The 16,977-nt window shown below is 43.8% G+C and overlaps 1 protein-coding gene across 3 annotated transcripts; it reads left to right on the plus strand.

Moving 5' to 3' along the window:
* The first annotated feature begins 14 nt into the window (after window positions 1-14).
* Window positions 15-16,453, plus strand: mrpl42 (mitochondrial ribosomal protein L42). 3 transcript variants are annotated; one of them, XM_068059686.1, is made up of 6 exons: window positions 15-130; window positions 13,266-13,329; window positions 13,408-13,492; window positions 14,710-14,873; window positions 15,660-15,720; window positions 16,151-16,453. In XM_068059686.1, the coding sequence occupies exons 1-6, from the start codon at window positions 49-51 to the stop codon at window positions 16,169-16,171; spliced, it is 477 nt and encodes a 158-aa protein (XP_067915787.1). In that variant the 5' UTR covers window positions 15-48; the 3' UTR covers window positions 16,172-16,453. The 3 variants fall into 3 exon arrangements, with proteins under 3 accessions (XP_067915787.1, XP_067915786.1, XP_067915788.1); XM_068059685.1 differs by having other exon boundaries at window positions 15,660-15,700; XM_068059687.1 differs by lacking the exon at window positions 15,660-15,720 and having other exon boundaries at window positions 16-130.
* The last annotated feature ends 524 nt before the right edge of the window (window positions 16,454-16,977 follow it).

Below are 16,977 nucleotides of genomic sequence, written 5' to 3' on the forward strand. Positions count from 1 at the left end.
CGGACCAGTTTGTGGAGGGATTTGGTTCCGGTTCCGGCAGGCGCTAACATGGCGAGGACGGCGAGTTGGAGGCTGCTCAATGCTGCCCTCGGCCGATTGGTTACCCGGGGCGGAGCGGCGGCCGTGACAGGTACCGAGTGCTGCGGGGAAAGATACCGATACCTGGGCGGTAGCTCAGCGAGTTACGGGTCCTGAGTGTGAGAGTGCAGTGGCCCCGAACGTGATGGGCGATCAGACACTGACCGTCCCTAGGGTCAAACAGCAATTGGACGTGGGGATTAACACTGACCGTCACTAGGGTCAAACAGCAATTGGACAAGGGGGTTAACACTGACCGTCCCTAGGGTCAAACAGCAATTGGACAAGGGGGTTAACACTGACCGTCCCTAGGGTCAAACAGCAATTGGACATGGGGATTAACACTGACCGTCCCTAGGGTCAAACAGCAATTGGACAAGGGGGTTAACACTGACCGTCCCTAGGGTCAAACAGCAATTGGACAAGGGGGTTAACACTGACCGTCCCTAGGGTCAAACAGCAATTGGACAAGGGGGTTAACACTGACCGTCCCTAGGGTCAAACAGCAATTGGACAAGGGGGTTAACACTGACCGTCCCTAGGGTCAAACAGCAATTGGACATGGGGATTAACACTGACCGTCCCTAGGGTCAAACAGCAATTGGACAAGGGGGTTAACACTGACCGTCCCTCGGGTCAAACTGCAATTGGACAAGGGGGTTAACACTGACCGTCCCTAGGGTCAAACAGCAATTGGACGTGGGGGTTAACACTGATCGTCCCTAGGGTCAAACAGCAATTGGACAAGGGGGTTAACACTGACCGTCCCTCGGGTCAAACTGCAATTGGACAAGGGGGTTAACACTGACCGTCCCTAGGGTCAAACAGCAATTGGACAAGGGGGTTAACACTGACCGTCCCTAGGGTCAAACAGCAATTGGACAAGGGGGTTAACACTGACCGTCCCTCGGGTCAAACTGCAATTGGACAAGGGGGTTAACACTGACCGTCCCTAGGGTCAAACAGCAATTGGACAAGGGGGTTAACACTGACCGTCCCTCGGGTCAAACTGCAATTGGACAAGGGGGTTAACACTGACCGTCCCTAGGGTCAAACAGCAATTGGACAAGGGGGTTAACACTGACCGTCCCTAGGGTCAAACAGCAATTGGACAAGGGGGTTAACACTGACCGTCCCTAGGGTCAAACAGCAATTGGACATGGGGATTAACACTGACCGTCCCTAGGGTCAAACAGCAATTGGACAAGGGGGTTAACACTGACCGTCACTAGGGTCAAACAGCAATTGGACAAGGGGGTTAACACTGACCGTCACTAGGGTCAAACAGCAATTGGACATGGAATTAGCACTGACCGTCCCTAGGGTCAAACAGCAATTGTCGTGGGGGTGAACACTGACCGTCCCTAAGGTCAAACAGCAATTGGACAAGGGGGTTAACACTGACTGTCCCTAGGGTCAAACAGCAATTGGACGTGGGGGTGAACACTGACCGTCCCTAGGGTCAAACAGCAATTGTCGTGGGGGTGAACACTGACCGTCCCTAAGGTCAAACAGCAATTGGACAAGGGGGTTAACACTGACTGTCCCTAGGGTCAAACAGCAATTGGACAAGGGGGTTAACACTGACCGTCCCTAGGGTCAAACAGCAATTGTCGTGGGGGTGAACACTGACCGTCCCTAAGGTCAAACAGCAATTGGACGTGGGGGTGAACACTGACCGTCCCTAGGGTCAAACAGCAATTGGACGTGGGGGTTAACACTGACCGTCCCTAGGGTCAAACAGCAATTGGACGTGGGCATTATCACTGACCGTCCCTAGGGTCAAACTGCAATTGGACGTGGGGGTTAACACTGACCGTCCCTAGGGTCAAACAGCAATTGGACAAGGGGGTTAACACTGACCGTCACTAGGGTCAAACAGCAATTGGACAAGGGGGTTAACACTGACCGTCCCTAGGGTCAAACAGCAATTGTCGTGGGGGTGAACACTGACCGTCCCTAAGGTCAAACAGCAATTGGACGTGGGGGTGAACACTGACCGTCCCTAGGGTCAAACAGCAATTGGACAAGGGGGTTAACACTGACCGTCCCTAGGGTCAAACAGCAATTGTCGTGGGGGTGAACACTGACCGTCCCTAAGGTCAAACAGCAATTGGACGTGGGGGTGAACACTGACCGTCCCTAGGGTCAAACAGCAATTGGACGTGGGGGTTAACACTGACCGTCCCTAGGGTCAAACAGCAATTGGACGTGGGCATTAACACTGACCATCCCTAGGGTCAAACTGCAATTGGACGTGGGGGTTAACACTGACCGTCCCTAGGGTCAAACAGCAATTGGACAAGGGGGTTAACACTGACCGTCACTAGGGTCAAACAGCAATTGGACAAGGGGGTTAACACTGACCGTCCCTAGAGTCAAACAGCAATTGGACATGGAATTCGCACTGACTGTCCCTAGGGTCAAACAGCAATTGGGCATGGGGGTAAACACCGACTGTCTCTCTCTAGGGTTAAGCAGCAACTGAAAATGGGGTCAAATACTTATCATCCCTGCAGCCAAACAGCAACTAAAAATGGGGGTAAGCACTGACCTGGATGGGAGGGAGAGGTTCCCAGGCATCTGTGATCTTTGTGTGCCTTTTTTTGCAACCTTGATATTTCACCTGGACTCACGGCTGTCAATAAAATGCTTCATTTGTCGCAGACACGTACAGTACATGAGTAAATAATTAGTTATAAATTGATACAAAACATCAGTTAGGCCACAGCTGGACTTTGTGCAGTTTGAGGCACCCCATTATAAAAAGGAAATTAATGCCACAGAGCGTTGATTCATCAGAATGAAGCCAGGGATTGGAAACTACAGATGTGAGACAAGACCTCAGAATCTGGGACTATTTTCGCTGGAGCAGAGGAAATTGAGAGAGAAATAATAGAGGTTTTTACAGTTGTGAACGATCTGATAGCATGGAAAGGGAAACTGTGGTTGGGGAATCAGTGATGTTAGATCATTAATTTAAGTTTGTAACTGAGACTGAGGAGAGAAGTTAGGATGAACCTTTATAAAACACTGGTTCGGCCTCAACTGGAGTACTGTGTTCAATTCTGAGCACCGTTCTTTAGGAAAGATGCGAAGCCTTTAGAAAGGGTGCAGAAAAGATTTACGAGAATTGTTCCAGGGATGAGGGACTGCAGTTATGAAGATAGATTGGGGAAGCTGAGGTTGTTCTCTTTAGAAAAAAAGGTTTGATAAAGGTGCTCAAAATCATGAGGTGGCAAGACAGAGTAGATAGAGAAAACCCATTCCCTTTGGCAGAGAGATCGAGAACCAGAGAACACAGATTTAAGGTGATTGACAAAAGAACCAAAGGCGGCAAGAGAGAAGTTTTTTTATGCAGTGAGTGTTTCGGATCTGGAATGCACTGCCTGAGAGGGTGATGGAGGCAGATTCAATTGTAGCTTTCAAAAGGGAATTGGACAAGAACCTGAAGATAAAAATGTGCGGAATTACAGGGAAAGGGCTGGGTTGTGGGCTTGCTGAATTGCTCTTCCAGAGAACTGGCACAGACTCAACGGGCTGAATGGCCTCATGTGATTCTATGAGAAGGTCAGAGAGATTCCTTTACCCAGAGGGTTATTAATTTTTGATTTGTTGGGTATCCCCAGCAGTTTGGAATCAACACTTTTATGAGAGAATGCCAGGATTCTCTGATCCTGGTCATTTATTAAAATAAAATTGCCACTTAATTACCCTCAGCAGCAGGTTTGCATTAGATTAGTCTGAATCGAGTGGTTTTTTTAACTTCAATATAGAAATAAAATATTCCTTCTGCAGATAACTTTTTGAAATGTTTCACCCAGTACTAAATCAATTTTGTCACAGGGTGTGCTGCATCCCATCTCAAGGGGAAGCTCCTCTATGGCTGAGCCATAAACCTGTTCTTTATTAATGGGCTTAGAATCTCATTACATGTAGCAGAGGGAGTGAATTTTCTCCAAAGTTTGAGTTGATGCTCAAAATCCTTTGGGTAGAGAATCAGATTTCTGACTATAAGCAAACCATTGTGTAACAGCCCCAAATAACAGTAGATTTTGGAGTAAAACCATCCTCCCCTTAAACTAAGATAAATGTGATTCATTTGAGTACAAATCCCACTGTAGCAAGTTGTCATATCAAGCTGAATAAATCTGGTAATTTGTGGCCCCGCAACAGAATGAATGACCAGGAAAGCTGCTGGGATAGTGTAAAATCGCAGCTGTTTCACTGATGTCCTCCAGGGAAGGGAACCTGGTCTGACCTACATGCAATCCTAGTCCACACTATGTGGTTGGCTCTTGGACCCCTGAGCGTAACTGAGGATGGGTAATAAATGCTCCCTTGCCAATGTTGCCTATATTGAGAACTTTTTTAAAATTGGGTTAGCAATGCTTTAAGAGTCCTTTGAGTACGCAGCAAAGGATCAATTCAGTTTCAACCTCTCATTGCAAGGTACCACCTATCATAGAATTATACAGCATAGGAGAAGGCCATTAGTCTATCATGCCTGTGCCTCTCCTCCAAATTGGTCATTAATAAAAACATGATTGCAGGTTTAAGCCCTCACTGGACAGTAGATTGTAGGGGCTCCACATAGCATAACTTATCGTAACGTGTGAGTGCTCCCATCCTCCTGCCCCACTGCCCACTGCATGGGCACACACGTACCCCAGCCAGTTGGAGGTGTTGCACTTCAGCTGTTAATTCAAGGTAGGCACCAAACTGTAGAAAAAAGAGACAAAAATGTTAGGAGCAGGTTTGTTGAATTGTAGAAAGAACATCTCATGAGAAATGTTCATCAGTATGTGGAATGTGATGCTTCATCAGAGTGCGAGATGCACAGTATTTAAAAAGGAGCAGAGCAAAGGGAAGAGGCAGGAGGATACACACATTTGAGGGAGGAATTGTATGTAGAATGACCTGCAAAGTGCTTAAAAGCTGATTGAAAAGCTAAAGTGATGGGAAGAATACAATAAAGAAACAAAAAACATTAATGAAGCACAGAGAAGGTGAGTAGCTGAGAGCAGCGGAAGGCAGTGAAGCAGTTCTGAAGTAGAAGGGCTGGCAGAGCAGATCAGAGTCCAGCAGCCTGAGAGGGTTGAAAAACCACGAGGGTTGGCTTACTTTTTTTTCTTCTCAGACGGCTTGAGCAGCTCCTCTTTACTTTACAGCTACGTTACTAGGGTGCTGCTTAATGAATGAGTAACTAGCAGGTTCTAGCTGCAATTTGTTTATGGCTTCAGCTCCAGAAGTGAGGAAATTGTAGGCCACTCCAACAGCCATGAAGCCCATCCTATCAGCAGCCATACAATGACTGGGTCACGCAGGCTTCGTGATCAGCAATTTACTTTTTGTGACTGAGCACAATTACCTGGCACCAATCAATCCAACTTAGTAGTTGTCCTTTGTTGCAAGGCCAGTTTCTTGGCAGGGGGAGGGAGGTGGTGATGGGGAAGAGGCTGGAATTTGCACTGTTGTTCCAGGACTGGTCACCAATGAGAAACAATAGGCTGGCAAGAAATCATTCTGCAACGCCATCAAGAGACATGCTTATTGTAGGAGTCCTTTAGCCCTCAAGATGTTGTTCCTGAGGAATGTACATGGATCCCACAAGTGAAAGTTTACAATCCAGTAAAAAATAATTTTGCCCGGACAAGGTTGAATGAGCACACACCCACTTGCACTGCAGCTAGATAGATACTGGACTCTGATCTCATTTTGTATCTTGTGCCATGCACATGTTTCCTGCAAGGCAAGGAGAAAGAAAAAGTTCAATCTCAGACTTCTTACCAGCCAAGTAGTTAGTCTTCTCAATGTAGAGATTGCATCATAAACATCAAATGCACTGTAGTAAGAAGGTTGTATTGGAGAAATTAATAGGGTTGAAGGTAGTTAAGTCCCCAGGACCTGATACTGTACATCCCAGAGTGTTGAAAGAGGTTGCTATGGAGATAGTGGATGCATTGCTGATTATCTTCCAAAATTCTATAGAACGGTTCCTGCAGATTGGAAGGTAGCAAATGTCACCCCATTATTTAAGAAGGGAGGGAGAGAGAAAATGGGAAACTACAAACCTGTTAGCCTTACATCAGTAGTAGGGAAAATGTTAGAATCTATTCTAAAGGCTGTGATAAATGGACACTTGGATAATAATGATCTGATTGGAATATCAACATGGATTTATGAATGGGAAATCATGTTTGACGAAACTGTTGGGAGTTTTTTGAGGGTGTTACTGACAGACTTGATAAAGGGGAGTCAGTGGACTTGGATTTTCAGAAGGCTTTTGATAAAGTCCCCCACAGGAGATTGGTTAGCAAAATTAAAGCACATGGGATGGGAGATAATCTACTGGCATGGATTAAGGATTGGTTAGCAGGCAGAAAACAAGAGCGGGAATAAACGGGTCATTCTCGTGTTGGCAGCCTTTGTCTAGTGGGGTATCACAAGGATCAGTACTTGGGGCCCCAGCTTTTCACAATTAGAACATTAGAACATTACAGCGCAGTACAGGCCCTTCGGCCCTCGATGTTGCGCCGACCTGTGAAACCATCTGACCTACCCTATTCCATTTTCATCCATATGTCTATCCAATGACCACTTAAATGCCCTTAAAGTTGGCGAGTCTACTACTGTTGCAGGCAGGGCGTTCCACGCCCCTACTACTCTCTGAGTAAAGAAACTACCTCTGACATCTGTCCTATATCTATCACCCCTCAACTTAAAGCTATGTCCCCTCGTGTTTGCCATCACCATCCGAGGAAAAAGACTCTCACTATCCACCCTATCTAACCCACTGATTATCTTATATGTCTCTATTAAGTCACCTCTCCTCCTCCTTCTCTCCAATGAAAACAACCTCAAGTCCCTCAGCCTTTCCTCGTAAGACCTTCCCTCCATACCAGGCAACATCCTAGTAAATCTCTGCACCCTTTCCAAAGCTTCCATTATAGCTTCCTATAATGCGGTGACCAGAACTGCACGCAATACTCCAGGTGCGGTCTCACCAGAGTTTTGTACAGCTGCAGCATGACCTCGTGGCTCCGAAACTCGATCCCTCTACTAATAAAAGCTAACACACCATATGCCTTCTTAACAGCCCTATTAACCTGGGTAGCAACTTTCAGGGATTTATGTACCTGGACACCAAGATCTCTCTGTTCATCTACACTACCAAGAATCTTCCCATTAGCCCAGTACTCTGCATTCCTGTTACTCCTTCCAAAGTGAATCACCTCACACTTTTCCGCATTAAACTCCATTTGCCATCTCTCAGCCCAGCTCTGCAGCCTATCTATGTCCCTCTGTAACCTACAACATCCTTCGGCACTATCCACAACTCCACCGACCTTAGTGTCATCCGCAAATTTACTAACCCACCCTTCTACACCCTCTTCCAGGTCATTTATAAAAATGACAAACAGCAGTGGCCCCAAAACAGATCCTTGCGGTACACCACTAGTAACTAAACTCCAGGATGAATATTTGCCATCAACCACCACCCTCTGTCTTCTTTCAGCTAGCCAATTTCTGATCCAAAGCTCTAAATCACCTTCAACCCCATACTTCCGTATTTTCTGCAATAGCCTACCGTGGGGAACCTTATCAAACGCCTTACTGAAATCCATATACACCACATCCATGGCTTTACCCTCATCCACCTGTTTGGTCACCTTCTCAAAAAACTCAATAAGGTTTGTGAGGCACGACCTACCCTTCACAAAACCGTGCTGACTATCTCTAATGAACTTATTCTTTTCAAGATGATTATAAATCCTATCTCTTATAACCTTTTCCAACATTTTATCCACAACCGAAGTAAGGCTCACAGGTCTATAATTACCAGGGCTGTCTCTACTCCCCTTCTTGAACAAGGGGACAACATTTGCTATCCTCTAGTCTTCCGGCACTATTCCTGTCGACAATGACGACATAAAGATCAAGGTCAAAGGCTCTGCAATCTCCTCCCTGGCTTCCCAGAGAATCCTAGGATAAATCCCATCTGGCCCAGGGGACTTATCTATTTTCACACTTTCCAAAATTGCTAACACCTCCTCCTTGTGAACCTCAATCCCATCTAGCCTAGTAGTCTGTATCTCAGTAATCTCCTCGACAACATTTTCTTTCTCTACTGTAAATGCTGACGAAAAATATTCATTTCACGCTTCCCCTATCTCCTCTGATTCCACACACAACTTCCCACTACTATCCTTGATTGGCCCTAATCTAACTCTAGTCATTCTTTTATTCCTGATATACCTATAGAAAGCCTTAGGGTTTTCCCTGATCCGATCCGCCAATGACTTCTCGTGTCCTCTCCTTGCTCTTCTTAGCTCTCCCTTTAGATCCTTCCTGGCTAGCTTGTAACTCTGAAGCGCCCTAACTGAGCCTTCACGTCTCATCCTAACATAAGCCTTCTTCTTTCTCTTGACAAGCGCTTCAGCTTCTTTCGTAAACCACGGCTCCCTCGCTCGACAACTTCCTCCCTGCCTCACAGGTACATACTTATCAAGGACACGCAGTAGCTGCTCCTTGAATAAGCCCACATTTCGATTGTTCCCATCCCCTGCAGTTTCCTTCCCCATCCTAAATCTTGCCTAATCGCGTCATAATTTCCTTTCCCCCAGCTATAATTTTTACCCTGCGGTATATACCTGTCCCTGCCCATCGCTAAGGTAAACCTAACCGAATTGTGATCACTATCACCAAAGTGCTCACCTACATCTAAATCTAACACCTGGCCGGGTTCATTACCCAGTACCAAATCCAATGTGGCATCGCCCCTGGTTGGCCTGTCTACATACTATGTCAGAAAACCCTCCTGCACACACTGGACAAAAACTGACCCATCTAAAGTACTCGAACTATAGTATTTCCAGTCAATATTTGGAAAGTTAAAGTCCCCCATAACAACTACCCTGTTACTCTCGCCCCTGTCGAGAATCATCTTCGCTATCCTTTCCTCTACATCTCTGGAACTATTCGGAGGTCTAGAGAAAACTCCCAACAGGGTGACCTCTCCTCTCCTGTTTCTAACCTCTGCCCATACTACCTCAGTAGACGAGTCCTCAAACGTCCTTTCTGTCACTGTAATACTTTCCTTGATTAACAATGCCACACCCCCCCCTCTTTTACCATCTTCTCTGTTCTTCCTGAAACATCTAAATCCCGGAACCTGCAACATCCATTCCTGCCCCTGCTCTACCCATGTCTCCGAAATGGTCACTACATCGAGATCCCAGGTACCAACCCATGCTGCAAGCTCACCCACCTTATTCCGGATGCTCCTGGCGTTGAAGTAGACACACTTTAAACCAAGTTCTTGCTTGCCAGTGCCCTCTTGCGTCCTTGTAACCTTATCCCTGACCTCACTACTCTCAACATCCTGTACACTGGAACTACAATTTAGGTTCCCATTCCCCTGCTGAATTAGTTTAAACCCCCCCGAAGAGCACTAGCAGATCTCCCCCCCAGGATATTGGTACCCCTCTGGTTCAGGTGAAGACCATCCTGTTTGTAGAGGTCCCACCTACCCCAGAAAGAGCCCCAATTATCCAGGAAACCAAAACCCTCCCTCCTACACCATCCCTGCAGCCACGTGTTCAACTCCTCTCTCTCCCTATTCCTCGCTTCGCTATCACGTGGCACGGGCAAGTACGTGGTATCTAATTGCATTTCCGATTAGTGAGCAACAGACACCGTCGTTGAGCATGTGGTCTCAATAGTCATTTGCTTGGCATATGCAAGTGAACTTTAACCTTTTTGTGTGTTTATTGGTTAAAATGCTGAGAGGAAAATGAGAGTGTGTGTTTATTGATCATTGTGATTGCTTTCTTTACCTCCTTGGTTACTGAATGGTGGGAGACGTTCTGTAAATATACATGTATGAAATACACGTATTGTGTGTGTGTGTAAGGTGTTTTCTACTAAAATTAGCACATGTGATTCAAACAATATATATCAATGATTTGGACGTGGGGACCAAATGTAATATTTCCAGGTTCGCAGATGACACAAAACTTGGTGGGAATGTGTGTTGTGAGGAAGATACAAAGCGGCTTCAAGGGGATGTAGACAGACTTAGAGAGTGGGCAAGAACATGGCAGATGGACTATATTGTGGAAAAATGGTGAGGTTATCCATTTTGGTCAGAGGAATAGATGTGCAGAGTATTTCTTAAATGGTAGAGATTAGAAAGTGAAGATGTACAAAGGGACCTGGGTGTCCTTGTCAATACGTCACTGAAAGCTAACATGCAGGTGCAGCAAGCAATTAGGAAGGCTAATGGTATGTTGGACATTATCGCAAGAGGATTTGAGTAAAGGAGTAGTGAAATCTTGCTTCAATTGTATAGAATCTTGGTTAGACCGCACCTGGAGTACTGTGTGCAGTTTTGTTCCCCTTACCTTAGGAAGGATATTATTGCCATAGAGGGAATGCAACGAAGGTTCACCGGACTTGTTCCCGGTATGGTGGGACTGTCCTATGAAGAGAGATTGGGGAAACTGGGCCTGTATTCTCTAGAGTTTCGAAGAATGAGAGGTGATCTCATTGAAACCTACAAAATACTGAAAGGGATAGACAGGGTGGATGCAGATAAGATGTTTCACCTGGTTGGGGAGTCTAGAACCAGGGGAGACAATTTCAAAATCAGGGGGAAGCCACCTAGGACAGAGATGAGGAGAATTTCCTTTACTCAGAGGGTTGTGAATCTTTGGAATTCTCTACCCCAGAGGGCTGTGGAAGCTCAGTCATTGAGTATGTTTAAAGTAGAGATTGACAGATTTCTAAATACCAATGACATAAAGGGATATGAGGAAAATGTGGGAAAAAGATATTGAAGTGGAAGATCAGCCATGATTGTATTGAATGGCAGAGCAGGCTCGATGGACTGAATGATCTATTGCTCCTGTGTTTCTATGATTAGATTGGAGGAAGTACATAAACGTTTTTTGTGGAGTTGGGGTGACAAGGAAGAGGTGAGCATGCAAGTATTGTCGTTGCTGTGTACCTGAATGTGTGCCAGGGATAAGGCAACCAGCAGCAATGGAAGAGATAATGAGACTATTGTAAAGGGAAGCAGAGGTCAGGTTGAATTATAGGACTGGAAGATGATCTGGCAGGAGCTAGTGATACAGAAGGTGAGGACAAGAGGGATCCTATTATGAAAAGAGGAAGGGCTTGAGAGTAGAGGTGAAGGAAAGTGAGGCTTTGCGATGGACTGCATAAACATATGGGTTGGTGGGAAAGGTAGTGAAATTCTCCAGCCGAAGGAGAACAGAAAGTGGCACCCAAACAATATAAGGGAATAAGAGATCAGCGCACAGGACTGAGTCCGATTAGAAGCATTAGTTATACTGTTGGACAGAGCATTAAGCAAGAAATGATTGGAGCTTGTAACAAAGGCAATGTAATAATTGTGGGGGACTTTAATCTTCATATAGACTGGACCAATCAAATGGGCAAAGGTGGTCTGGAAGATGAGTTTGTAGAATGCCTTCATGACAGTTTTCTGGAACAATACCTTGTGGAACCAACTAGGGATAAAGCTATATTAAATCTAGTATTGTGCAATAAGGCAGGGTTAATTAGTAATCTCATAGCAAAAGATCCGCTGGGAAAAAGTGATCACAGTACAATTGAATTCCATATGAAGTTTGAAAGCAACATACTCCAATCCCAAACAAGAATCTGAAACTTAAACAAAGCCGATTTCACAGTTATAACAGGTGAGCTGGATAAGATTGATTGGGTGAATAGAATAAAAGGTATGGCAGTAAATAAACAGTGGGAAACATTTAAAGGAACAATTCAAAATGTTCAACGAAGATACATTCCATTAAAAAAACAAAAGCTCAGCAAGAAAGATAAATCTGTGGCTTACCAAGGAAATTAGTAGTAAGCCTGAGGATTTGGAGTGTTTTGGAAACCAGTTAGGGCCACCAAGAAATGGATAAAAAGGGAAAAAGAATAGAATGAGAGTAAACTAGCCAGGAATATAAAAACTGATTGTAAGAGCTTTTACAAGTATATAAAGAAAGAGGAGAGTAGCTAATGTAAACATTGGTCCCTTAGAGACAGAGACAGGAGAAATTATCACAGGGATTTAGGAAATGGCAGAGACATTGAACAAATATTTTGTGTCTGTCTTCACAGTAAAAGATACAAATTATGTACCAGGGCTAATGAGAGGGAGGAACTTAAGGTAATTAAGAGAAAAGGTATTAGAGAAACCTAAGGGACTAAAATCCAATAAATCCCCAGGACCTGATGGCCTACATCCTAGGGTTCTAAAAGCGGTAGATGCACAGGTTACAGGGAAACAGTCTCAGGATATAGGGCTGAGATGAGAAACTTCTTCACTCAAAGGGTTGTGAATCATTGGAATTCTCCACCCCAGAGGGTTGTGGTAGCTCCATCCTTGGATATATTTAAGGCTGAGGTAGACAGAAATTTGGTGTCTCAGAGAGTCAAGGGATATGGGGAGTTGAGGCTGAGGATCAGTCATGATCATGTTGAGTGGCAGAGCAGGCTCAATGAGCCATATGGCCTACTCCTGCTCCTATTTCTTATGTTCCAAATATTATTAAATAACTGGAATAGATGCATATAACATTTTTCTTTAAATCTGACCTATAGTCAGTAGCGCTCTTGCCTCTGAGTCACAAGGTTCCAGGTTCAAGTCCACTCCAGGACTTGCTCACAGAAGTCAAGGCTGATACTCCAGTGCAGTGCTGAGGGAGTGCTGCAGTGCCGGAGGGGCCATCTTTTGGGATGAGATGTTACACCGGGGCCCTGTCTGCCCTCTCGGGTGGTTGTAAAAGGTCCCATAGCACTATTTCGAAGAAGAGCAGGGGAATTATCCCTGGTGTCCAGGCCATTATTTATCCCTAAATCAATATCACAAAAACTGATTATCTGGTCATTATCACATTGCTGTTGGTGGGAGTTTGCTGTGTGCAAATTGGCTGCTGTGTTTCCTACATTACAAAAGTAAATACACTTCAAAAGTATTTCACTGGCTGTAAGGTGCTTTGAGACTTCTGGTCATTGTGAAAGGCACTATAGAAATGCAAGTCTTTCTTTCTTAATAAAAATCTTTCTTTCCAATAGTAAGATAGCCGAAAGAAAATGTCTTTGTGATGATGATGTGAGTGACTAATTCATAGCTGTATTATCTTGTGCAGGTGGAGATAGGGGTTGTGTTTGCCACAAGTATACATATGCTGCTCTTCCCAATGACTACAACTGGTGAGTAACTACATTCCTGATTGCCATACATGGATGTTTTTGGAATCTATTACTGAAACCGCTTTCCTCTTTTGACAGCAAAGTTAACCTTGCAATGACATCAGATGGGCGGACAATAGTCTGTTACCACCCATCACTGGACATCCCGTACGAACACACCAAGGTAGAACTGACCATTCTGTGGATTCTTACATTGACGGTTTTTGTGGAAGTCTAGGTTGCAGAATTGATGTCACAATGATGTATATTTTTGATACAGTTTGTAGGTTTAGTATTACTTGGCATCGCTGCTCACTCCTGATGAGATGAGTTTGAATCATGATGACATACTGTTCACATTTAACATAGCAAGCCAGACCTATATCTTACATCTATTTTTCTCCCATTGTTGTTATCAGTCCCCAGTAACACTAACAGGAGGTAAAGGACATGCTTTTCACTTTTAGTACACTGAAGTATTAACATTTTGTGTTAAAGACTGGGAGTATACACACTTGACTCCATGGGTGAGCAAGTCATTGGTGATGTGCTATTGCACGCTTCTTGGCAGATCAACCAAGGCGGCTGTGGTGGATATCTGAATGCAGTCTGTCTGCCTGGTTGTCCTTTGTGGTGTTAAAATATGGGGTACAAATAACATAGGTGAAAACAGAGGGGTTATTGGCCATTATTTGGGAGTAAATACACTGAACAAAAAAAATTACAAGCTTTTTCATTTGGAGAGTGAAAGTTCAGATTCATTTGTCTGGAGAAAAAATAAAGGACAGTTTCTCATATTTCTAACTTTTCCTGCACTGAAGTGTGCAACTTTTGTTTGTTTCTTTCTGTGTATAGTTTCTGAATTGCTTAATGTGGCTTCAAATTTCAAAGAGCTTCCCAATCTGAGTACCATAGTTCCCCCATGGTGAATGCTGTTGACAGCTGTTCTGCTGGGAAGAAGCAGAGAGGGGAAAAATAGGCCCAAGCTGTTGTGCATGTCCTGATGACTTCACGGAGCAACAAGAACAACTTGCACTTATATTGCAACGTTAGTGTAGAAAATGTCCCACAGCGCTTTAGAAGCATAATCAGACAAGGATGGTCACTGAGCAAAAGGGATGACCTAAAACTTAGTGAAAAGGGCAAATTTGAAGGAAGAAACAGAGGTGGCAAGGTGGAGTTTAGGGAGGGAATTCAAGAATGGGGCAAGGCAGCTGAAGGTGCAGCATCAATGGAGGCTTGAGTGTAGTTCATGTAATGGTCTTCACTATTTTCTTTTGTGTTGTCTTTATACATAAAAAAGGTTCTTGAAAGCAATTTGTAACATACCCTGTTATTGGTCAAATGTTAAAACTAAATTGATGGCCAGTTCCCAGATTTGATCTGCGCTGTGTTTCGTAGCCAATTTCACGACCTTCCCCTGTGGAAAACAAAGAGGAGACTCATGATCAGGTGCTAAAGGCCAGATTGGAAAAAGCAGTGCTGCATGATAAACAGGCCCCTACAATTGAAGAACTCAGTAAAATGTTCTACACAACAAAGCACCGCTGGTATCCAGTTGGGCAGTAAGTATTCTTTGTTCAGCTCAGTGGAATATTCATGGCACAACTATATTGGCTTTCAGTACTTACAAGAAATGTTCAATGAAGTCGTGTCTACTGTAATCTTAAAAACTACATTAATCTGTAGAAAATCGATTCTCAATCCTAGTCCTTGCAAGCTGTATCATGGCAGAGTATTTTTCAGCACCAATAGGAGAGTGGCAGGACTAAGTGCGTGTATTTGTAATTCCTTCCTCCCCCCACTTCCATTAATGTTAGTTTATCCACGCCACACATTTGAACTACATTGTGCTACTCTTTCTTTGATCTTTTATTGATCATAGTTGTATTAATGGGAACATGGGAATAAGAGGAGATCAATCAGCCCCTCAAGCCTGTTCCACTATTTAATTTAGATCATAGCTGATTCATATCTTAGTGTCATCTAACCGCCTTGGTTCCATAACCCTTCATACCCTTACCTAACAAAAATCTATCAATCTCAGTTTTGACATTTTCAATGGACCCCCCCAGTCTCAACAGCTTTTTGGGAAAGAGAGTTCCAGATTTCCACTACCCTTTACGTGAAGAAGTGCTTTTAACAATATCCCTTAGTGGTGTAATTCTAATTCTAAGTTTATGCCCCCTTGTTCCGGACTTTCCCATTGGAGGAAATAGTTACTCCCTATCTACCCTATCAAATCTTTTAATCATCAGAACCACATCAATTAGATCACCTCTTATTCTTCTATATTTAAGGGAATACAAACATAGTCTATGTAACTTGTCCTCATTATTTATCCCTTTTAGCTCTGGTATCATTCTGGTGAATCTGCTGCATCTCCTCCAAGGCCAGTATATCCTTTCTCAGGTGCGGTGCCTAAAATTGAATGCAATATTCCAGATGGGGTTTAACTGGAGCTCTGTAGCACAGCTGTAATGTAACTTCCATCCCTTGGTAGTCCAGCTCTCTTGAGATAAAGGCCAATATATCTTGGACCCTGAAATCTCTGCTCTTCCATAGTATCTAGGTTTTTGGCGTTTATAAAATGTTCTGATCCATCTTTTAGTCCAAAGTGCATGACCTCATGCTTCCACATTGAACTCCGTCTGCCAGTTTTACTCACTCACTTAATCCACATATTATTTTCAGTTAATACAAGTTATTTAGTGTTTATTCATGTATAAGAATCATTAATGAGAAGGTTTAACTATGGAAGCATCAGAACATGTTATGTGTGTGTATATATATTTTGTTGATCCATGGTGGAGGAATGAAAATGTCTCCTTTTTGTTTAAAGGTACCACAGGCGGAGGATTAAACCCAATCCCCCAAAAGACAGATAATGCACTTTAATCTCTGGAATTGCCTCTGCTACTGGTGCATCCCACTGGATCGGAAAAAGCTTCGGCACTTGCTGTAGGAGTTTATAGTTTCAATCTTATGTGATACTTTCATGTTTGAACTGTTTAAGAAGCAGTCTTGCATGCAAAAGTTTAGTCCCTTACAAGCCTTGGAGTGTAATAAGCCTGTTTGGCAGATGATGGTTCATTGTCATCAGTTTGCTATGTAGTAGTGAACCCAATAAAATTCTAACATTTGATTTTCTCATCTCATCTCGTTATTGTCAACTTTCAGACAGAGTTTTAATGAATTTGAAGTGAACTGTTACTCTTTCAATTCACCAATTTGAGGTATGTGTCCTTTTGAAGGTGGATCAAGATGAGCTGAACACCTATATCCTTCTGTGACTTAAGAGCTAAGCTAGACTGTCTGATCACTCCTGGGACTTCATTCTGTGTGTTTTTCTGGTTGCATAACGATAGAATGCAGCTGGAGACAATTGTATCAAAGGCAGATGTTTCACCAGATTGACACTGTTTATTTGGAATACAAACTAGTTGAGAGCATTTCAACAGACAAGGATCCATTCCCATTTCTGGTATAAATATCACATTGTGACTGAGATGTTAGTCAAGCAATTACTCATTTGTGATATTTGCCGAGTTTTGATATAATTGGCAGTAGGCATGGTGCTTCATATGTCCTGCTTCGTGCATCCTCTGGTTTGACTCAAGTTCCTTCTATGGTTTATAGATCAGCCATGATCTAACTCAGAGTTGTCCA

The sequence above is a fragment of the Heterodontus francisci genome, chromosome 27 (genome assembly GCF_036365525.1).
Source record: "Heterodontus francisci isolate sHetFra1 chromosome 27, sHetFra1.hap1, whole genome shotgun sequence".
Taxonomy (NCBI): domain Eukaryota; kingdom Metazoa; phylum Chordata; class Chondrichthyes; order Heterodontiformes; family Heterodontidae; genus Heterodontus; species Heterodontus francisci.